The 23,722-nt window shown below is 45.5% G+C and overlaps 1 protein-coding gene across 3 annotated transcripts in view; it reads right to left on the reverse strand.

Moving 5' to 3' along the window:
• Positions 1-951: 951 nt before the first annotated feature.
• LRRK1 (leucine rich repeat kinase 1) overlaps positions 952-23,722 on the reverse strand; it is an 85,473-nt gene continuing 62,702 nt past the window's right edge. For all 3 annotated transcript variants that reach the window (XM_083713036.1, XM_083713037.1, XM_083713038.1), the window contains 13 exons: positions 22,802-22,965; positions 22,280-22,419; positions 19,736-19,985; positions 18,479-18,645; positions 16,852-17,049; positions 16,427-16,704; positions 15,564-15,758; positions 12,454-12,605; positions 10,276-10,393; positions 9,693-9,809; positions 7,327-8,174; positions 5,002-5,103; positions 952-3,990 (listed from right to left, as the gene is read on the reverse strand). In XM_083713036.1, the coding sequence (XP_083569162.1) occupies positions 3,813-3,990; positions 5,002-5,103; positions 7,327-8,174; positions 9,693-9,809; positions 10,276-10,393; positions 12,454-12,605; positions 15,564-15,758; positions 16,427-16,704; positions 16,852-17,049; positions 18,479-18,645; positions 19,736-19,985; positions 22,280-22,419; positions 22,802-22,965 (2,907 nt within the window). In that variant the 3' untranslated portion in view covers positions 952-3,812. The remainder of the gene's footprint in view (positions 3,991-5,001; positions 5,104-7,326; positions 8,175-9,692; positions 9,810-10,275; positions 10,394-12,453; positions 12,606-15,563; positions 15,759-16,426; positions 16,705-16,851; positions 17,050-18,478; positions 18,646-19,735; positions 19,986-22,279; positions 22,420-22,801; positions 22,966-23,722) is intronic.

Below are 23,722 nucleotides of genomic sequence, written 5' to 3' on the forward strand. Positions count from 1 at the left end.
CTAAATTGCTCACTGAGCTCAAGGGGTCTTATTTCCCTGTGAGTAAATAATTTAGCTGATGATTTAGCTCATAGGTAGGCAAACTAAAACCTGGGGGCCGGATCCGGTCCAATCGCCTTCTAAATCCAGCCCACGGACGGTCCGGGAATCAATATGTTTTTACATGAGTAGAATGTGTCCTTTTATTTAAAATGTACTGTATCTCTGGGCTATTTGTGTAGCATAGGAATTCGTTCATCCACCCCCCCCCCCAAAAAAAAATAGTCTGGCCCTCCACAAGGTTTGAGGGGCAGTGGACAGGCCCCCTGCTGAAAAAGTCTGCTGACCCCTGATTTAGCTGCATTTTCACTTACACAATTTAAATTGTATTGCCACCAAATACCTTAGTGGGATGCTTTTTCAGGTACCAATGGAAGAGTAAAAGAATGCATGCATGCTGTTAACAATAGCTGCTACTTATTTTTAGGAAGATTTCCCCTTCCCCTTTCTTTCTCTGTTAGTGTAATACACCACAGCCAAGCTGCCCCCCCACCCCCCACCCCCGTTAAGCAGCTGAAGGTTTAGTGCATTTATCTACTAATTAAACAACTTAAAAGCATGCAGAGGCACACACATACTTAAATAAATGTGTGAAATTCAATAAAAGTGGCAAGACACACACTGCTCCAAACCAACAGCTTGGTGCTAAAGCTCATTTCAAATTTTCAGCCGGCTGCAGCAAACTCTTGAGCTGCTTTGGAAGGTGTCACAACACCTAAGAGCGGATGCAGCCATCAGCTGCCAATTGGGAGTGACAGCAGCATGGCTTAATCCTTGGGACAGCCTGTCTATTTTGAAACACATTTCGCTTTGGAATAAGGTCACTGGAAAGCAACAGGCTCTGGAGCATTTAAAGTCGAAACCAAGCACCCCGTTTGGAGGAGGGGAAAAAGAGAGGCTCCAGGCAGCTCATATTTTCAGCACATCTCACTGGCATTTGGGGAAGCTACTTTTTATTGTTGTTATTATGGCTTATAAAAACATTCCTCTGTACATGCTTGCAACAACAGAAAGTTCATTTTTATAATTGCCAAAGCTGAGTCCCCAGGGGCCTTCTCAGCATGTCATATAAACGCTTCTCTTCAGGGTTTTACATAAAAATAGCCGTAAACTCTTTTTTCTGTACAGGGCCTGTACAGAACTTGTCAGTTGCTGGGGATGGAAGGACATTTAAGGGAAAAGTGACATACAACAAAGAACACCCTGTCAACCTCCTCCTTCCCTCCTCCACAACATCTATTCCAATTTCTCCTAATGTCCTTATAATGTGCATTTCCCTGCATCAGTAGCAACCAATGTATGGGGGAATGAATGACATACTGATGTCAGGAGATGGAGTGAGTTGAATAAGTGGCAAGCAGTATGGGAGAGGGACTCTGCTCTGAGATGTCGGTTTTGGGGAACACCTAGTCCAGCTGCAAAGCGCCCCGCAAGATCCAAATACCAGCTGATTGTCAGGTCTTGCAATGTGCTCTGAAAGGCACTTTGTGGGCTCTGCATCAAAACCATGCAGGCAAAAAAATTAAAATCACCTGATGTCATTATGACATCAGTTGATTGACAAGTGGCTACAGGTGGTGGATGGGGAAAGTAATGACCTGACCAGATCCAGTTCCTTACCTCTGCCTTATTGCTTTCAAAGTCAGCCAACCCACTGTGCCCAATTTTTACAACACCTTAAGTGGCACAGATTTGCAAGGTGACCTAACCAGGAATTGTCTGCATTGCAATTGATTGCTGTTGCTCCCTATTCTCCTCAGAGCAACCAGAAGCTTTGTTTGCATGATTCTGCACTTACACTGGCAACTGAAGCTGCAGTAGTGCAATTAAACAGCTCGTTATTATACAGAGGGTTCTACACTCAGTGGCTCTGGATTTCTTGCCGGATACATTTTTTTCTTCTCCTGCTGGAAGAAACTGGAGTTAGGAGTTAACTGAGACTTCTTCCTCGAGCACAGAAGAAGAGCTGTAGAGTGTTGAACTGTAAAAACAAACAAGCAAAAGTCTGCTGCAGGAAGGGCAGCTGGGATTCTATAATGAAGGCAACACAAAAAATTGGATCTGAAATGCATTTCCCCATTTTAAAATACCCCCTCCAAAGCCTGCACATCCCTCTGTTAAAAAACTTATCTTTTGGGGAGATAATGTCTATTTTTGAAATAGAAAACTGTATACGTGTTTTCATGTTTAATCTATTTTGGTAGTGCTGAAATAAAAAAATCTTTTCAGAGAATCGTCCCCTCCCATAATGAAACTGGACACCCATCCAAAGAATGATTGTCACACTAAATCAATAGGATGGGGGGGGGGGGTGAAGCAAGCAGGGAAAAAGGCTGGGCTCACTATAGTGCCTTCCTTGCTCCCCATCCCCACTCCAGCAAGTGGCAAAGTTCTCCTGGAACTGTTTTTTGTTTTACTCTGGGAAGCCTGACCAGCAGGCAGGGTCCTGGTGCTGCTTTTAAACCCTGTGCAATGCTGGGGGCACAGCACCAACAAAGAATTGCAGCTGTTTAGTCCTTTGGTTAAGTCCCTTAGACAAGTAATAGCTGCACTTAAAGTATTATTGAAACCAACAGAACAATATGCTTGTGTGCAAGTCTAATAAGCTCTAAGAGTTGTGCACTTCTTTTTGTTTTGAGGTAATTTGCTACAAAAACTAAACAGGGTTAATTTGAACTTGATTCCACGTAACCAAGGGCCCCTACAGAAGGGGGGGGGGGCTGGGTTTTTGTTGGGCATATTCTGCAACGTGTCATTGACGCAATAATAGTGCATTAATGGTGGGTTTATACTGGACTATCCACACAACATTCTGCTTTATCTGTTGTTCTGTGATGGTCATTATTGCCATCTACTGGGGCACTCTCTTGCTATTCTGCAATGAAAGCTGGACACGACTTCCCAACACCGCCCCACCCACCCACAGGAACATTGGTGACATGAAAAATTACAGCAGGCAGTTACAGAACATGCACGGATTAGAAACGAAGCAGTATGTCCATCCTGAAGCTTGCAAATGGTATCAAGAGTGGGATTCTGTATTCATCTCTCTCTCTCTCTGTACTGCTACTCAGACCAAAACCTCTGGATAATTTTATGAAGAAGCTACCTCCATCTACAGCAGTGTTCTCTTGGCAGCCATTCCGTGCCTTATTATTGCTATGGAATCAGAAACCTGATGTGTGACTTTGGGGTCACCCTCTGTGTTTCGGAAGACAAAGCTTGCTAACTACGGGGTCAGCGATGCATCGCAAAACCAACAGCACTATTTTGACCTTGAAGAAGTGCTGCTGCCCTTATCCGCATGCGTGCATGAATAGATTAAGGGCGGGAGTGGTCTTCCCATTGACTATTGCTTAGCTAGCTGAAAATCCAAATGCATTATAGACAACGTGCAATGTGGGGTGGGGAACCACCTAAGTGCATAAAAAGAACCCTGCTGGATCAGGCCAATGGCCATCTAGTGCAGCATCCTGTTTCCACAGTGGCCAACCAGATGCTTATGAGAAGCCCCCAAACATGGGCGCAACAGCACTCTCCCCTCCTGAGGTTTCCAGCGACTGGTATTCAGAGACGTACTGCCTCTGACTGTGGAAGCACAGCATCACCATCACGGCTAGTAGCCACCTAGAATGTCCTTTAGCAGCAAAATTGAACAGCAAACATCTAGTGTCCTTGGAGATCCTCATACAGAGGTTGCTGGGAACTGAAACTGTGTGTCAGTTTTTGCGTCGTTCGCCCGGCATCCAGTCTCTGCCTCTGTGCCACAACTGCTACCTCCTCTTTCGCATGCAAGCCTCCAGCCTTCCCAGCTCTTCATAGGACCGGTAGAAAATGTCAAAGTCTTTGGCACCCCAGCTCTTCCACGCGGCCAAACACCACTCTGTGGCCTCATTCTTGAAGCAGCATACAACTGTGTCCTTGGTCAGCACAGCAGCATCCACCAGTGTCCTGGGGAACCAAGAAAAAAGAGGTTTCTTTTTAAAAGAAAAAAAATAGAAAACAGAAATTTCCTTTTGCACAGTGTATATTGCAAGGATATTTTTTTAAAAAAGTTAAAGCAAATTTTTAGCTCTTCTGGGGCAGGTTTGAGGAACCTCCAGATGCTGCTAAACTAAGTCCAGTCATTCCTGGCCATCAGCCACACTTGCTGGGCCACACTTGCTGGGGCTGATGGGAGTTGAAGTCCAGCAACATCTGGAGGGACAAAAGTCCCCCACATCTGTTTTAGGGTGTGGGCAAATCCTGCCCCAATTTTTATATGCCAAAAAAGGTGGCTAAACAACATTTCCAGGTAGGAGGGGTGGTGCTTCCATGTTTTGTGTAGCTCCTCATTGCCCCTCTCTTCGTAACTAGCTAATTTGGAATAACTTATATGAGGGTGTTAAAGAAAAAAAAAAGGCAGAATAAATTACGCAAAATGAAGGAAGATAATGCAAGCCTGCTCAATTTAATTACTGAAGAATTATGCTCTTCTTGAACAGAGAAGCCTTTCAATCTTCACCATTCTGCTCTTGCAGAAATATGGAAACGCTATAGCAACGCTAGCCTATTTATTTAACAGAATTATATCTTGCCTTGGTATACATGTATCCCTTCTCCCAAAATGCTCCAGGCTTGCTTTAGCTTTTGTCTTGTTGTGAACAGCCCATTGCCACCTTTTCCTTCGCCTGCCTGAAGTGAACTTCCTTCACCTTCATGCGAGTGAAAGAGGTTTGCAGGATCTAGCAGCAGGCTGAGAGCAAAGCTGCGCTTGACCTGATCCTGCTCGTGAGCAAAGGAAGAGAAGGTGCCTGCCTGTGCACATGCCTCTTCTGAACTGCTCCTTGATTGTCTCCCAGAGATACTGTTAACAAGTGGGAATGTCGGCAATTGAACTGGGCTCTCTGTGCCTGCCATGTGAGGAGCAGCAGGTCTTTCCAAAATGTCCTCTGCCACTCCCCCTTTCCCATTCATCCTTACCCATAAGGGGCCAGCTCTGCCGCCTTCAGAACCGCTATGACTCTCCCCCGCTGAGAGATGGCTTCCTTCTCCAAGCCGATCACAATGATATCTCCGCCTTGCCTGGAAAGGGAAAGCAGGAGGATTTCCGTTACATGCAGCTCGGCGGGGGGGGGGGGGCGATTCAACGGCAGGAAAAATGCAGACGTTTGAAAAGTTCCTTGCGGGAGTGTGTGGATGCCTTGGAGCGGCCAAAGCAGCAGTCATCCAAAAGGCCACGGAGAAAACCTGAACTCCTGAAAACGGCAGGATTCTTAGAGGATCATAGAAGTCTGTCAGGCTTTGCTGAGGAGCAAAAACATACCCAGGGTGTTCGTATACAGCCTCCAATCTCTCAGGATGAGCTGTGGCCTTCAGGCTGTAGAGGATGTAGTTCAAATGCCTGGGAGGCTATTAGAGAGCAGGGAGAAATTCAACTCGGGTTTCACCTGAAGCCGAATCTATTAGATGTCAATTTCCCGAAACAATATGAGAACTGAAACACAGCTATCCTTTTCACTTACTCAGTTTTTGCTATGTGGCTTCCCAGCCAAAGAATTGTTTACAAAAATGTGCATACTGGGGGAAATTGTGCATAAAATGCCAATGTGATGTGGTTAGAGTGCCACACTATGACCTGGGAGAACCGGGTTCAAATCCCCACTTGGCCACGAAGCTCACTGTGTAGCCTTGGGATAGTCATTGTCTCTCAGCCTAGCCTACTCTCACAAGGTTGTTGTGGGGAAGAAACCATATACGCCACTGTCAGGACTGCCGCTAGGTCCCAGCTCACAGAGGACCAACGCCCAGTGGATATTATATACAAAAGTCTTTATTGAAGTTTAGTTTCCATTTCCAAGCTCTGGGCGCGCAGGCCCACGTCTTAACGCTAGACCGGCTAAGTCCCCTCTGACTCACTGCTCCACCCACACCAGTTTAAGATTCTGGCCCGGCTCCACCTCTTGCGCTGCTCTTTCCTGCGTTGGGTCCTTCTGCCCTCTGGGGTTCCCTCCTTCCTGGACTCCTCTGACGCGGAGCCTCCTGAGTCTTGCCCCTCCCTCCGGCGGGCTTTAGGACCTGGCTCCCTTCCCGGGCTCCCCGCTGTGCCGCGCTCCTGTACATTTGAACTTGGCGCGCGCGCCCAGCCGGTGACTTTCCTTCTGACCGTTTCCCCGCTTCCTGATGTGGGTGTTGCCAAACCTGACTCCTCTCCTCCCTCTGGTGGTGAGGACACTGGTCCCGACTCCTGGGACTCCCCCTCCCCACTGCGCTCTGGTGGAGACGCTGGCCCTGATCTCCAGCTGCTGTTCAGGGACTCCCCGCTGGCCCCTCCCTCTTGAGGTTTCTCCCTTGGAATCTCCCTTGCTCTGGCCACCGGCGCTCCCTTCTGTGAGTCCTCCGATTCGCTAGAGAGGCTTGTGGAATAACTCTGGCCACTGTCACTGCCTGCGCCCCCCTCGTACTCCTCCTCCTCACTCTCCATTTGCTCCCCCTCCTGTGTCTCTCCTTCTGAACCCCTGACAGCCACCTTGAGCCCTTTGGAGGGTGCAGATTTCACCAGATATGCTGGTGGAAACCACACAGACACTTGCAGAGATAGAGATGGAGATGAAATATATTATGGAAAACTGCTTACAAAAATGTGTACATTATTTGAAACTGCATATAAACTGTGTTAATTAGGATAAATTCATCCTAACTTGTTGAATTTTCATGTGATGATGATGATTTATTGAATTTATATACCGCCCTATACCCGGGGGTCTCAGGGTGGTTCACAGAATAAAATCAAGATATAAAACCACAAAATACCTAATAAGAATAAAAACAGCAACCCAATGCAAATCCACAAAAACCCCCAACATATTTTAAAAGGGCATAGGATGTAAATCAGATCAACCAAAGGCCTGGTTAAAAAGGAACATTTTGCCTGGCGCCTAAAGGTGTACAACAGGCATAGACAAACTCAGCCCTCCAGATGTTTTGAGACTACAATTCCCATCATCCCTGACCACTGGTCCTGTTAGCTAGGGATGATGGAAGCTGTAGTCCCAAAACATCTGGAGGGCTGAGTTCGCCTATGCCTGGTGTATAATGAAGGCGCCAGGCAAACTTTCCAAAAATTTTAATTTAATTTTTTAAAAAATGCAAACAGCTGCAAAACGTGGAAAACTGAATTTGTGACTGGAAAAATGAGAAACAGGAAGAACTGGGAAGACAAGTCAGGATATCAGCGTGGGATCCTGAACCTCGAACGTAAAGGCATTCAAATCTTTGCAAGAGAGAGAGGCTTCCAGTGCAATTTACCTGGGAATCCAGAGGAGGTCTTTCACAGGTAGGATCGTCACAGCCTGGAGGCAGCCAGCGTGAGTGCTGACTGGTTCCAAATCACTGTCAGGCCCCTCGCAGGGAGTCTTAGGCTCCTGCGTCTTGTCGGGCTCCTCACAGTCTGTCGAGAAAGGAGTGCTGGAATAGCTTGCAGGGGAGCTCGGCATGCTTGAGGCAGACCTCATCAAGCGGTTGACCGACGAGGAGGAGACAGAGGACACAGAGCAATAGTCCGTCAAGGAGTCCTGGTGGTTTAATATCTGGATGCCAAGCTCTTGGCTGCGGAGGATCCCCACATCAGCCGAAGCATTGCTCCCGGGCTCCGGGCTCCTGTCTGTAGCCAGTTCAGCAGGGATCAAGGCCGAGGGCTGCTGAATGGTGAACATGTCCCTCAAGGGGCTGCAGTCCCCGCAGAAGTACCTTGCGCACAGCTGGTAAGTGGCCGTGTAATACATAACCAGGAGGTTGGTTGCGTCATCCAGGCACCAGGCCACTTCCTCTCCATTGCACTCCGAGGTGCACACAATGGACACAACCGTGGACGGCGGTTCATAGGGCTCCAGCCTCCTGGCGATCTCCATACTTGCACAGTCTATGATGAGGATCCCTGGGCCGTTGCTGTACCAAACTTCGGCCCCGTTGTTTGCCGTCTCCATCGCTTTCACGGGGTATGGGTTCTGGCGGGGGTCGTCGTCGCTGATCTTGAAGGTGGAGCGGTTGGCTGTGTGGGAGCAGAGGTAGCAGCAGCCATCCTCGGGGATACCATGTGGTGCTTGGAAAACAGCTATCAGTCCGTCTGATAAACCAGCCAGGACAAGGTAGGCATTCTAAAAAGGCATGAGAGTTGTTTGCTTTTTTTAAAGGTCTTTGGGGGGGGGGGCAGTAAATTAGAATTCTAGATTCCCAACCTTGATACAGTGTTATAAGAAATATAGCAACAACGCCATTGTATTTAAGCAGGGGAATTCATAAAGCTCTTGTGAGATGCATTAACTTTTCCAGGGGCAGGTAAAAATTCCAGGTTTCCTATTTGTAAAATGTATCCGTTAATCCATTCACTTTTGTTAGCGACGCAGCAAAAACTCTGCAGGGTTCTGATTACTTTAGCTGATCTATCCACCCTACAGTGAAACAATTATATTTCCTTAATCAGTGTAACAATGTAAACAGATGAGCAAAGTGCATTTTAGAAAGGTAACTGCCAGGGGGAGGGATGGACAGTCCCCCCCCTCCTGCCCAGCATTTACCTTTCTAAAATGCCATTTGCTCATCTGTTTGCATTGTTCAATTATTAGGCTCCATCCTGCAGGCCAACATTGGCAGCAGGGAGAGATCAGGAGAGATCAGAAAGATGTGCTTTGCCTGCAAAGAAACAAGGCTGTTGGATTCAGCTGTGTGTGCCTGTTCCCAGCAAGGAACAGGTTTGCAAAGCCAAACTGAGCAGGATTTAACCTCCTCCATGTCAGCTGATGAGCAGGGGAGTTAATTCCTGCTGCTTTGGCTGCAAGTGCCTATCTTCTTCTGGGAACAGGTGTGTGCAGGTAAGGCAGAACTGAACTCCACCTTCCAACCCATCAGGTGAAGGCATGAGTGAGGACAGCTGCTTGACAAATGGTGAGGTCTGGGGGAAATGGCCTCACAGGCAAGTGGACCCCCTGGCAGGCCAATATCAGCCTGCAGCCTGAAGGTTCTCCACCCATGGGACATAGAATTGTCTACAGAACTACATTTTTCATCAGCCAAGATCCAATAGTATGTATCTCACAACATCAGAGACCTTTTAAGAGTTTTGATTGGTTACCAATGTAAGCAGATTCCAGCTAATTTAATAGCTAATTGGTGGAAACATGTAAAATAAGTCGGGGCACTGCAGGAAGATGTTCATATTTTTGCAGGCATGGAAGTCCAAGAGTCTCTGGTCATGTAACCGAAAGCTAGATTAAGGTTGCTAAAAGTTCTGAGGAAGTTATAAAAAATTTGTAGCCAGGGTAGACCATCTTGTCCAGAAACACAGTGGAAGGAATCTTTATGCAGCTCCTCAATTCCCTTCTGAATTACAGCGACTCAGAGCTCTATAACCAGCATGTATTTGCATTAATTCCAGAATGCCTAGCATCATACCCAGCAGTTTTCCTGACTTGATTCAAAATGTATTAGAGTTAACAGCACTGAATGTGCACTGAAATACAGGGAATGGTTATTCCTAAAACTGCCAGCAGCAGGAGCTATAGTTGTATTTCTGCTATTAACAACTCCTCCAGCATGCTTTACTAATCTGAATAATTCTTTTTTAAAAACATGAAAGAGTCCTTAATGCTTCACCTTTGAAAACCACTCTGCTTTACCTTTTTTATGACAGGTACTGCAAGGAAACAAGTGACAACTGATGGAGTGTCCACACCCTTTTGTGGAACCTTTAAAGGACACATGCCTTGTAAGCTGTACACGTAAATCTTTTGATCCTGTATGCAAACAAAATAAAGGAAACCTTTTCTCAACAATTAGGCATATATAGAATATGACAATATAGAAACAGAAGAAAACATGTTGTACAGAGTTTTTAAAAATTCAACTTGCTTCTGAAATAGGTGGGCACATATTGTCTGTTTTTAACTCATGCAAAAGTATTTTGTATATCAAATCTATTCCTGTTAATCATTTTTTAAAAAATCATGTGTTTAGTTTGTGGGATTTAGGTCCTTTATAAAAATACTGTCTGGGGGAGAAGAGCCACCTGAGATGTCAGGCTGCCCATCTGAAGCATCCAAGCCCTGCTGTGCCCTTCAACCCTACCAATTAACAGACCACAGCAGGCACCCGCTTAATGCGTTTGATGTCTGAAGCAATGGAGTGTCAGCAAGTGAGCAGAAGAGAAACTCTGGCTCAAAAACAGGTGACATAAGAAATACATCGCTGAATAACAAATACCTCGGTGGCTGTCCATAGATAACTCTGAACTTTCATTTGGCAGCACAGCCTCATTCCTGGGCAGCTCATCCTTGCAACTTCGACCAGTCCTTTCTCTACGTTAACTACCGTGTAGTTCCTAGAAGGAGAAAAACAGAACTCATTTTAACAACAGCGCAAGAAGTAAAGCCAGAAACAGCCATGAGCTGTGTGTTTGGATGGTTCACAAATTCTATCTCCCAGGGTAACTTCCACACTGTTGCTATTATGAGAGCAGGATTCAGACACCTACTACCAAATTCAGCTTATGCGATTAAAGTGGATTTGGCACTCGTGTGTAACTAGCTCACTTATTATTATTATTTTTTTAAAAAAAGACCAGACCTTTTGTGGTAAGGAAAGTGATAGGAAAATACACTGGGTGGGGTAGGTAAAAATTGCTTGTGTACCTTCCCTGCAAACCAACCACAGCAATTGTTCGACAAACAGCCGAGGTTGTATAACCTCTTCACAAGCTTTGTGTCAACAAAGCAGGTAGACTGCTCACCTGGAAGCAGCCCCGGTGTTTGGGGCTCCCCACAGTGGGTGTTGTCAAGATATAGCTATCTACCTTCCCAACTGGAAGCTGGAAGGATGGGAAAGGAAGAAAAGTTCTTTTGGGAGAAGAAAAATGTAGCCAGCGTGGTGTTGAAGCAATAATGGAAGACTAGGACAAGGGAGGGATAACAACCCAGGTTCAAACAAATCATTAGCCTTCTAGCCATGAAATTCACTTGGGTGAGGTTGAGCCAGTCACTGTCTCCCAGGGCTAATCTATGTCACAGAGTTTTGGTGAGGATAAAATGGAAAAGGTGAGAATCATAAATACTGCCTTCAGATCCTTGGAGGAAAAGGGACGATCAATGAGCAAAATACATTTTCATTCCATTTGGCTACCAAACACCTGGATCCTCCAGGCCTAGTTAGCACAATGAAAGATGAGGAGGTTGGTTTGGTTTGAAGAGGCCAGAGGTTCTGATACATTCTTTAAACAACAGCAACTTGCCTAGCTTGCCTAACTTGCCTGGTTTCCCTCCCCGTTCCTTCCCTCTGTATTCTGGGTCCCTTATTTTATCTATTTAAAGATTTCTACAGTTTTCCGCAAAATGCATCAATAATTTTAAACAAGAAAAGTTCATTAAACTATGTAAGGAATATACGTACATTGCAATGCAGACCAAGAATTTACAAATAAGTGAGCAGGTAACCAAAGGTTCACAAATGCAAAGGGTCCACACATTTAGTATTGCATTTGTTTGCTTAAGGGAAAGCCATCACGGCAATTGGATCAGAATGTTTTTAAAACAATGGCACAGGGGTGCATTTCCAAGGAGGAACAGAGTGTTGACTTTAATTTTGCTGCTACTCACAATAAGATACTGTTTGCATTTGGAAAGGAAAAGCCACAAGGCATCCATAAATTGATCACTGAATGCTGGATGTCTTAACCAGCCTGAGCACAAAACGTTACACATTAAAAATTTGAACCAGATGTGCTTTTTCCCGTTATTGTCCTGCCTTTTGGAAAAACACCCCCAAAACCAGCGTTACGAAACAACAGCAACAACCCTACCTATAACAAAAAGGAGAAGCCCGGGCATCAAAAATCTGGTCAAACCCAAGACATAACTTCCATTTTACAACAGCATTTATTTATAACATATAGATAAATTAGTAAGATGGGCCCAAGGATCTCATATACCTATCTATGGCTGGAAGGGAGATTCCTCCTTCGCAGGAAGGATCAGATGGTGTCACTAGTGGAGTAGAAGATTCACATCTCAAATTCAAAACACTCTTCTAATCCTAGTTCATCAAACACCCTGCTCTCAGGGATTCAAAATGGTGGCCCAAGTAAATAGTCATTTTTCTGATGGCCCCCAAACACTACTTTGGTCTACAATGAACTCTAAACTGGACCACTGAAACCTTCTCATTGTGGTGGATCCCACAAGATCTCTGTTACTACATTATCCAATGTAATGCGCTCATTACAAGGGTCTCTGTTTTCCATCGGCAAAGTGAGAATACCCAACCTTCCCTAGGAATACAAGTGAGCATCTTCTGTATGCAGCTCAAGGGATGCTGAGCGACAGCTTTGTTTATGCTGTACTAAAGATGACAAGAAGGATCTAAAAATAAAAACAACAATACACAAACCTTGCGTCTTCTTTCCCATCCCAGAATACGACTGTGCACTCTTCCCCTTGGGAAGAGAAGAAGGACAACTGCTTCCCACATGGCAGCAGGTACATGAACGTAGCGAAAGTAGGTTCTTTCATTCGTCCTATCACAGATGTGGCCAATGGGCGCTGTGTGAAAGAGAGGACAGCGTAATGTGTCTATGAAAGATGATGGTATATATGAAGGGACCTCCTGTTCCCTTCAGAGCTCTGTGTCTCCTTTGAGGCACACAACATGCAGGGAGCTCTTTGCTCCACTGGAACGAACAGAGACACATGGGGCTACACACATGAGTGTGAGGGAAATAGGGGCCCCCTAAGCCAGTCTTTCCCAACCTTGGGTCTCCAGCTGTATTTGAACTACAATTCCCATCATCCCTGACTACTGCCCTTGCTAGCTAGGGATGATGGGAGTTGTAGTCCAAAATCAGCTGGAGACCCAAGGTTGGGAGAGACTGCCCTAAGCATTATTTAAAGGTATCACAGTGCTCAAAATGTATTTATTTATTTCATAAAGTTTACATACTACTTGGTTGTAAACACACACACACCGCAAAGAGGTTTGCAAATAGAAAAAAACGAATTATCGTAAAAACTGTTCAAAATGTGTATTTAAAACTTCCCCAAAAATAAAAAAATAAAATCAGCAATAAACAAAAAAAAAAAAGATTAAAATACACTTTGACATTCTACATATCTGGGTAAAGGGTAAAGGCAAAGGGTAAAGAGACCCATGACCATTAGGTCCAGTCGTGGATGACTCTGGGGTTGCAGCGCTCATCTCACTTTACTGGCCGAGGGAGCTGGCCGAGGGAGCTTCCGGGTCATGTGGCCAGCATGACTAAGCCACTTCTGGTGAACCAGAGCAGCGCATGGAAACACTGTTTACCTTCCCGCCAGAGCAGTACCTATTTATCTACTTGCACTTTGACATGCTTTCAAACTGCTAGGTGGGCAGGAGCAGGGCCGAGCAATGGGAGCTCACCCCGTCGCAGGGATTCAAATTGCTGACCTTCTGATTTGCAAACCCTAGGCTCTGTGGTTTAGACTGCGTCCCAAATATCTGGATAGGGTTGCCTAAATGTAATTGTTTTGCATATATGGCGTGAATCGGCAGCTCTTTGGAAACAATTCCCCCAAGTCATTTCATTTTGGCATGCCGTTTTCACCAACCTATGTATTTTCATCCACACTTTCCCTTAATATATGCATTTTATAAGCACATCGTTTGGAGAACTGCATCACAAAATCCCAAGTGTGAATTCTAACAATCTGGTTTACATATTTTCGGGAAGCATGGATTAGCTAGGCTTGCTTTTACACACTGTCTGACAATGCGACATTGCGGAAGGTATCAAATGCTGGTTCAAGAAGCAAGGGCCCAGTAGAAGTGCGAATTAGCAGTTTCTAATTAAAGCGCAAACCAAATCCAATTTGTTCTGCACCCCCTACTAGGTAATCTGAAGCGGTCCCCATTCTCTCTGAACCCAGCCTACCTCACAGGGCTTTGGTGTGGATAAATTTACAAGAATCATGATACACTTCCCCTGAGCTCCCTTGAGGAAATGCAAGGCCAACTATTAACATTAACAAATCAAAAATTCCAAAATCCACGTTAGCGCAATACTTTCATTAGCTCAACCAAAATGCCGCAGGATCCTGTGCAGGGTTATAAAGTTACCCAGAATTCATCATCGTAAAAGCAACACAAAGGGGGTGGGAGAGAGACAGAGACGTCTGTTGGCCAAGGCATCTGTGTCTGCATCTAGTAACAGCCTTAAAGCTGTTTTTTTGGGGGTGGGGGGGGTGGGGGAGAAAGGCAGCAGCAGACATTCAAATGAGGCCCTTTCAGGTGCTCTGCAGGTTTCAGGTTGCAGAGCAGCCTCCTGGGAACAGCTGCCTACTTCATCTTCATTCCTGTTCTCTGCCTACCAAAGGAACCTGCCCTAAGGACACAGTTGGAACTGGGTTAAAGGTAAAGGTAAAGGTACCCCTGCCCGTACGGGCCAGTCTTGACAGACTCTGGGGTTGTGCGCCCATCTCACTTAAGAGGCCAGGGGCCAGCGCTGTCCGGAGACACTTCCGGGTCACGTGGCCAGCGTGACATCGCTGCTCTGGCGAGCCAGAGCCGCACACGGAAACGCCGTTTACCTTCCCGCTGGTAAGCGGTCCCTATTTATCTACTTGCACCCGGAGGTGCTTTCGAACTGCTAGGTTGGCAGGCGCTGGGACCGAGCAGCGGGAGCGCACCCCGCCGCAGGGATTCGAACCGCCGACCTTTCGATCGGCAAGTCCTAGGCGCTGAGGCTTTAACCCACAGCGCCACCTGCGTCCCCGGAACTGGGTTAGCAGCTGGTTATTGTATCTGCGGAAACTGGAGGATGGGATCCCTCATTATATGCTCTCTCCTCCTTCCCAGGAGGTCTGGTTGCAACCTGAAACAAGCAGAGCACCTGACAACTGACTTTCTGCTACTGCCTCCCATGCTCCATCTGAAACAAAGAGCAGACACAGAATCATAGAACTGAAGAGTAGGAAGGGACCCTGAGGACCATGCAGTCAAACCCCCTGGAATGCAGGAACATGCAGCTGTCCCATACGGGGATCGAACCTTGGTGTTATCAGCACCACGCTCTACCCAACTGAGCATAGATGCAGTGGCGTAGCGTGGGTTGTCTGCACCCGGAGCAAGGCAAGTAATTTGCACCCCCTAACCCGGGGATTTGTGCCCCCTAACCCTAACCCCAGATGTTGCGCCCGGTGCGGCCGGCCCCCCCTACACCCCCCCACGCTACGGCACTGCATAGATGGCTTTCCTCGTTCCAGCACTTTTAAATCACCCGATGAAGAATTCTGTGAAACTCAGAAGCTTGCACGTTTTTATTATTTTATTTTTTTACATTTTGGGTAGCTTAATAAAAGTTAATGTGGATTTTGGATTTTGTTGTTGTTGTGAGTCAACATAATTTGAAATAGGATGCTGGCCTAGGTAAAGTTTTAGGCTGATGAAAATGTATGAAGAGCCCTGTTTGTAACTCAGAAAATGGTCAAAAAGGACCCTGTTGTGCCAAGACAACCTTCTTGTACCTTTTCTGGTTTAGTGTCCCAACATTCCATCATCAAGGCCTGCATCTGATGGAACTGTACTTCTTCGGGCTGGCCCAGGACAGGCCGGATCCCCTTGGATAGCTTCTTAGCAATTTGAAGCTGGTGCTGGCCAAGCACAGGCCGCTGCCCAGACAACACCTCATAGAGCACCATTCCATAGGAAAACATGTCCACCTAGGAGAAAAATACGTGCCCATTACAGAGATCTTTCCATTTCGGATGAGCTTTGGATTCACACTTTGAATACTATGCACAGTTGTATTCTTGATTGTTTTATTTTTGCAAATCTTGTAAATGACTTGATTGTCCTAAAACCTCAAAGTGGTTTGTAAAAATTAATAATAATAATAATAATAATAATAATAATAATAATAATAATGTATTGGCCAAAAATAAATATTTATAACATTCCAAAAACAATTAAAATCAGAAACCCATTGCGCAAGAGATTTTACAATCTGTTGTGCGACAAAGTTACCAGCTGCTCTGTTGGTGCAAAAACATTTAGCTTACTTTGGAACAAGTGTATCATTAAATGACTACACTGGATACAAACCATCATTTTTGAAACATCTTGGCTCTGGTTTCTATACCTAACTAAGATCAGGGGTGCCAAGTTGAATAAAATATTGGGGGGGACACAGGTAAGCCCTGCCCCGCAGAATCAATCACACACCATTTGAATGGCTATGCCCATCAACTTGGGGGTCCCCAGCCCTCTGAAACATTTTATGGGGTCGATGAAGGGGTCTTAGCCCCTAGGAGTTGGCTCCTATGCCTAATATAGGCCCTTTAGTTCTGGGTGTGAATTTCTTCCACAGAAGCAGACATCTGAGGCTTACCTTTTCATCATAGACGATCCGAGGTCGTATCTCGGGGGCCTGGTACCCTGGTGTGCCCTCCACCCCCAGAGCGCCTTCGTGAAAGGACTGTCGAGATATCCCGTAGTCGGATAGTTTGATATTGATGCTTTCCTTCACGTCTAGAGACCACACTAGAATGTTGTCTGACTTCAGGTCACAGAAAATGATGCTCTTCTTGTGGAGGTAGGCCAGGCCTGCTGCTATCTGATAGGCTACTTTTAGGGTCAACATGTGCCCTAGTGGCCCAAAGGATGCCCCTATAGAAAGAGAGGGGAGAAAATATCACTGAGGAGGTATTGCTAGAACTGCGGCCCTCTGCTTCTGCAAAAGACCTGCCATAGCCCCCTCCAAAAGGACCATATGGACCCAACCTTAAACCACAGAAGAACTCTCCAAGTTATTACCTTTAGAGCTTTCTGACAATACGGTGGTGAGGCTTCCCAAAGGAGCCAGCTCTAAGGCGAAGCAGAGCGGGTGAATGCTAATCCCAATCAAGGAGACGATGCATGGGTGCTGCAGTGAGTGGAGCATGCTGGCTTCCTGGCGGAACTCGGAGAAGTTCTTCATGGCATCCATGGCCTGCAGGTGTCTCAACATGGAGTCTAAGCAGAGGAGACAATGCGCTGCTGTTACATTATTTTATGCTGCAGGGCATTGGCACAACTACAGAAGAGTAGCCCTGCTGGGCTGGATCAAGAGTCCTTTGGAGCAGAAAAGACTATGTATGTGACCACGGCTGTGCGGATGTTATTGGCCCAGAGATGGAAAGAAGATAAAGTCCCGACCAGAGAAGAATGGCAGATCAAGTTGATGGATTGCTGAAATGGCTAAAATGACCGGGAATCAGAAATCAGGAAGACCAAAATTTTAATAAGGAATGGGGGAAATTTATAATTTATCTTAAAAACCTTTGTAAACAGTTAAAATCGTTAGTAGGATTGGAATATCACTTGTAGTTTAATGGTGAATTGTGGATATACAGTGGTACCTCGGATTGCATACGCTTCAGGTTACAGACTCTGCTAACTCAGAAATAGTACCACGGGTTAAGAACTCTGCTTCAGGATGAGAACAAAAATTGTGCAGCGGAGGCGCAGCAGCAGCAGGAGGCCCCATTAGCTAAAGTGGTGCTTAAGGTTAAGAACAGTTTCAGATTAAGAACAGACCTCCAGAATGAATTGTTCTTAACCCGAGGTACCACTGTAATGGAGATTTGGATCAGTATAAAAGATGCAGGAGGAAATGACTAACAATAGGACCCACAAAGGGAAGGAGGGAAGTCCAGGAGGTTCCTTGGAATCTTGTTTCTTGTGTTGTATATTGGATATGCGATTGTAAAACTGCAATTTGAAAAACCAAATTAATATTTTTTTAAGAGAGTCCTGCTTCCGACTGAGTAGCAGTCAAGATACTTCTGGGAAGCCTGCAGGCAAAAGGGTCAACGACAACCATTTCCACCTTTGAAATAAACCCCTGTGCTCATTTCTCCACACCTCAATTGCATGCATTGCTCAGACCTCTGCCCTGTAGCAGACTACATCAGGCTTGCTGCTTTGATTCACACGTGCATGTTGCACAAAGATTTATTAGAAAGCACCAAACCTCTCCACCCCTTCCACACACACACACACAAAATCCCCACACCAAGATGCACATTCTTTCTTGTACATTGTAAAAGCTGTATTTAAACAGGTGCTCCCGGTACCTCAAGTATGGAAGCTTGTTTGCTGGTAAGCATGGATAGCTTTTGGTGGTGAGGGAGAAGGACCCACAAGTAACTAGTGTGGTGTGGAGGTTAGAGAGTTGGACTAAAACCTGGGAGACCAGGATTCTAATCCCCACTCAACCATGGAACGCACTGAGTGACCTTGAGCCAGTCGCTCACTCTCAGCCCTACCTACCTCATCGGGTTGTTGTGAGGATATAAAATGGGAAGGAAGAGAACCATGCATAACAGCAATCTTGAGCTCCTTGGATGAAAGGTGGGATACAAATGTAAAAATAAAATGTGATAAATAAGGGCATATTCACCTGTAGCCGAACCAGCAGAACTCTTGCATTTTTTAATCTGAAATCGCTTCACGGCCACTGGCTTCCCTTCATACCGTGCCTGATATATAACCGTTCCGCTTCCTCCTTGGCCAAGAACATTGTTTTCATTTTCAGTGTATTCTAGCTTTCTATTTTCTAGAAACAATCTGCCGGCCACCCATGTGAGAGAAGGGAAAAGGGACAGAGAGAAACCTTATGATTGGGAATGAAGAGATACACACATGGAGTTGTGTGCAAGAAGGCAACGTCAGGCTTTAAGATCACCCACATCATCTCCAAATTCTCTGGGAAAAGACAGCAAATGCTGTCCCCAGTCATGATGGGGCTTTCACCCCAACTATTTGCTGCCTAGAGCTGTGTCAAACTAAACATTTTTCTTATTTGCTTTCTCACTCATGAGCCAAGCTATATGACCAGTGGCCTCAAGTCCTCATGCAAATTCACATTTGTGTATGCCATGTATACATTTTTGCAAAGCGATTCCCCCTGAAATAATGCAATTTTGTATATTGTTTTCACCCATTTAAGCACTTCTATGCACGCTTTACTCTAGTATAAGAAATTTTCTTTGCACACAGGTGACTTGGCTGGAGAACTGCACTACCAAATTCGGAGAAGTGCAAAATTTCCAAGGACAGCTTTGTTTCGGTTTGTGTCATGTGTTTTGGAACATGCAAATTGGTTAGGTTCGCTTTTAAATTCAAAAACTGAATTTCTCCTCCATCTCTGCTCGCGGTAAAGGTAAAGGTAAAGGTACCCCTGCCCGTACAGGCCAGTCTTGACAGACTCTGGGGTTGTGCGCCCATCTCACTCAAGAGGCCAGGGGCCAGCGCTGTCCGGAGACACTTCCGGGTCACGTGGCCAGCGTGACATCGCTGCTCTGGCGAGCCAGAGCCGCACACGGAAACGCTGTTTACCTTCCTGCTGGTAAGCGGTCCCTATTTATCTACTTGCACCCGGAGGTGCTTTCGAACTGCTAGGTTGGCAGGCACTGGGACCGAGCAGCGGGAGCGCACCCCGCCGCAGGGATTCGAACCGCCGACCTTCCGATTGGCAAGTCCTAGGCGCTGAGGCTTTAACCCACAGCGCCACCTGCGTCCCACCTGCGCCCCTGCTCGCGGTACATATGCACAAACGAGTAAATGTGAGAAATGATTACAGCAGAAAATGGTATGGGAACGAGAACTGGATATTGTAGCTCTGGGGAGGGAAAAAGAAAAGGGACATTAGTATTACCTGGCAGGAAAATCTGTCATGAAAAGCTCAGGGACCAGCTCCTGTAAAGGGACAGGTATGGCCGGGTGGTGAGCACAGGTGATGCTGTCCAGCTCAATGGCGGTTAGGACACAATCCTCCATGTTGAAGTATTGCATGTCTTCCGTTTCCTGGCTGCCTTTTCCTTCTTGACTTTTAGGGGTGGAACAGACTGGGCAAGGGACATATTGCTCCATTAATAGAGTCCCGTCGCTCTCTGTGGCTGTGAGTGCTGAGGAAGAATTAAGAAATATCATCATCAACATCGCTGCCCTTCCATAGATGAAACCATGCTCAAGGTGGCTTACAACATGAAAAGATTTATGTACAGGCAACCCCTGTTTTGTGCACATGTTTTGTGGTCATTGCACATGTCGGCGGAGCACGCATAAGCCTGCCACACCCCGTTATGCCCTCTTCTGGGTCTGAAAACAACCCGCACATGCATGCTCGTGCGTTCGTTCAAAGTGTGCAAAACAGGAAATGCCTATAATTACAAAAGTAAAAACATAAACCAAACACCTTTCACTCAAAGCTAACTGGATCCCATTGATGAGACTGCAGTATTGGTATTTCAAGCTTCCAGAAAGGAATGTCTTTTTTAAGGGAATCACAATGGAAAAATTCACACGAAAGGACAAAGTCTTTTTATGAAATGAGTTCTCTGGTATGCACAGAGCTCAACCTCATAAAGGGAGGGCTTTGTGTTACACAGTTTGACATTTAAGGCAGGGCTTTTTGCTTGTAAAACAGAGCAAATTAGCATAGCAGTTTCCTCTTTTTCAGTTTGTTTTTGCCAAAACTACATAATTGTGAAATAACAGACTCGGTGCTTAGTCCAATTTCATAGGGGATGCTTGTATTGGTTTTCATCCTTCTCTTGCCTACAATTCAAATGCAAAACCTACACACTGACCAGAATTTGCATTTGATTTGAAAAATTGTTTTACACTCTACCCTGCATTAGCAGCATTCATAAGCTATCATGATGGCCACCCAATTAAAGAAATCACAGGTCAATTAATCATGTGGATTTTAGCCAGCCAATTAAATGTCATGAATGTGTACACAAGCAAAAACAGTGGGTGGTCTCCAATGTTAGTTCTACTCAGAATAGGATTGTTGAAAGCAATGACAAGACTAGCTTAAGTCTACCTATTATATTTAAGTTGCTGCTGCTTTTGCTGTTCTGCTGGCTGCCAGGGCATGCATGCAGCCAATGCCCTCTCAGCCAGCAAGGCACACACCCTAGATGAGGCCACTCATTGGCCAGTTTGAACTTCAGCAGCTGGTGGGAACTCAAGCCAACTGCCCAGGCGGCCAAGGGGAATTCCTTCAACGGCCGCCTGTTCACTGCCTGGGATGGCAACCAAGTGCAACAGCTGCCCACCTGGTGGAAGGGGGAGGCATCAATTGTTTTTAATTATTTTTAACATGATTTTTATTAACATAATTTAATATCACAGAATAATAAACAATTAACTTTATTCTATTATTTTAAAAAAGTAGTGTTTCAACAAACAATATTTTTATATCCCTGAGGATGTACTAATGTCAGAAAATCACTAGCCTGGAATCATTATTTGTTGGTCAGCAACATCTGATCGATTGCACAGTGAGATTAATTGACTGCTTAGTGAGATTAATTACTTAGAAGACCTTTCAAATGGACTCTGATTAATTAAGCAGCAGATTTCATTTTAAAATATTGCTTTTGATAGTACTTATACAAAACAATCATCACCTTGCTGACAAAGGTCCGTATAGTTAAAAGCTATGGTTTTCGCAGTAGTGATGTATGGAAGTGAGAGCTGGACCATAAAGAAGGCTGATCGCCGAAGAATTGATGCTTTTGAATTATGGTGCTGGAGGAGACTCTTGAGAGTCCCATGGACTGCAAGAAGATCAAACCTCTCCATTCTTAAGGAAATCAGCCTTGAGTGCTCACTGGAAAGACAGATTGTGAAGCTGAAGCTCCAATACTTTGGCCACCTCATGAGAAGAGAAGACTCCCTGGAAAAGACCCTGATGTTGGGAAAGATGGAGGGCACAAGGAGAAGGGGACGACAGAGGACGAGATGGTTGGACAGTGTTCTCGAAGCTCCTAATGTGAGTTTGACCAAACTGTGGGAGGAAGTGGAAGACAGGAGTGCCTGGCGTGCTCTGGTCCATGGGGTCACGAAGAAGTCGGACACGACTAAACGACTAAACAACAAAATACAAAACAATAATAGAAAATTGCACAACCAGCTTCTGATTCCCAAGGTGGCTTTATATATGCATTTCATGAACATTTGTGTTTTCTTCCACTCTGTGGATCCAAGCCCTCTCATGCAGCATAGGGAACTGAAGGATGTTCAAAGATCAGATTGTGAGATGTGGTATAAAACTGATCCACTCAATGGGCAAGAAGTTGAAAACACCACCCTGGGGGCCCAGATCTTCAAGGATGCCTGTAGTGCACTTCTTTGAGTTGTGGCCAAGCCATCATTGCTATAAGCCAACTTTTTCAGAAATAATTCTTACCTGGAAACCATTGGTCTATTAGAGAATTGACATGATCGGTGATGAAAGCCATTGCTGAGAAATCTCTCATGTCTGACTGGCAGATGATTTTAATGCCACCACTTTTCTTCTTCTTCCAGTTTACGTTGGAAGACTCAACACTGCGAGGAAGAGAAACCCAAAAGATGCGCTTTTGAGAAAGGGAAGGGAGAGCAGGATCGTTACAGCAATTCCTGTTGAGTTTCAGCTGCCTGGGGTCTTACCCACTGGAAAGCACATGCTGCATCTGCAGATGGGCCCAGATTCAACCCCTGGCATCTCCAGGTATTATCTCCCAAGGTGATTCACATCAATAAAATTTGGACTCGTGATGGCCCAGCAACCCGATACAACCCTGGAGGCAATCCTATATAGGCCCTGTGGCTCACCCCTTTTTCTTGGCAAACAGTATAATGGAAATAATTCCAATATTTTAACATTTGAGATTGATTTGGGTCTTGTGAGAAATGTCCCTGGTTGTATCTGCTGCACCTCAACTATTACCTCAGGTAGCCTCCATCAAAGGTGACAAACAGCCCCTCTTGCCAGTAAATGGTGTGGTTCCTTTTCACCCTGAAAGTGCTGCATCTGTTGCGCTGAGTGCCTGTGAAGCTATAGACAGCGGCTCTTTTATTCCTGCTTTTGCCCGTCTTCTTGTTTTCAACGAACTGGAATATGAGAAAGAATTCAGAGAATCAGGTGCAAAGTCTTCCCAATCCACACACATATGCTCTTGCTGCCAGTCACACATTTGCTAATTGGAATCAATAAAATGGCCCTAGCTTGGTGCAGAATGCCCCAGCTGTCTCTTCAGGGATGGCTGAAAGAGACTGCGGCCCAAAACTCTGGAGTGCCATTGGCTACTCAGTGTAAGACAGTGCTGAGCCAAGCAGTCATGGGTCTGGTGTAGCATAAAGCAGCTCCTTAACTACTATATATTTTGCATATTTGTCTGTTATGGCCATTTGTTCTCTATGTGTCCAGACGCTTCTAGATAAATTGTTGCCGAGCTCAGCATGAAGGTCCCTGAGGTGAGGATGTCAGGCACCATTTTGAATCAAGCCAGTGGACCAAAACATGACTTTGGCAAGACTCCATCCGTTTTTTGTGTGTGATTGGTTCAAACCCGCTAACAACAATATTCATTTAAAAAACACAGTATTTTGGGGTTTCTAATAAATCCTGGGCAGCCCCGGGCACTCCCCGCTAGTGTTCTATACAGAGTGCAAATTTCCTCCTACACATTGCAAAATATTTAAATATCATCTAAGAGGTTGTTTTCCAGGATGGCGAATGGAGAGGTGCATACAGAAACTAGAATACTGTACAAAAGTAAGATTTACCTTTGTTGCCCCACCTACTTTTCTCTGGCCCCGCCCACCACTGGCATGTGGACCCCCGAAGGTTGCCCTGAGGTGAATGTGG

Source organism: Podarcis gaigeae (genome assembly GCF_964106915.1).
Source record: "Podarcis gaigeae genome assembly, chromosome: 14".
NCBI classification, from domain to species: Eukaryota; Metazoa; Chordata; class Lepidosauria; order Squamata; family Lacertidae; genus Podarcis; species Podarcis gaigeae.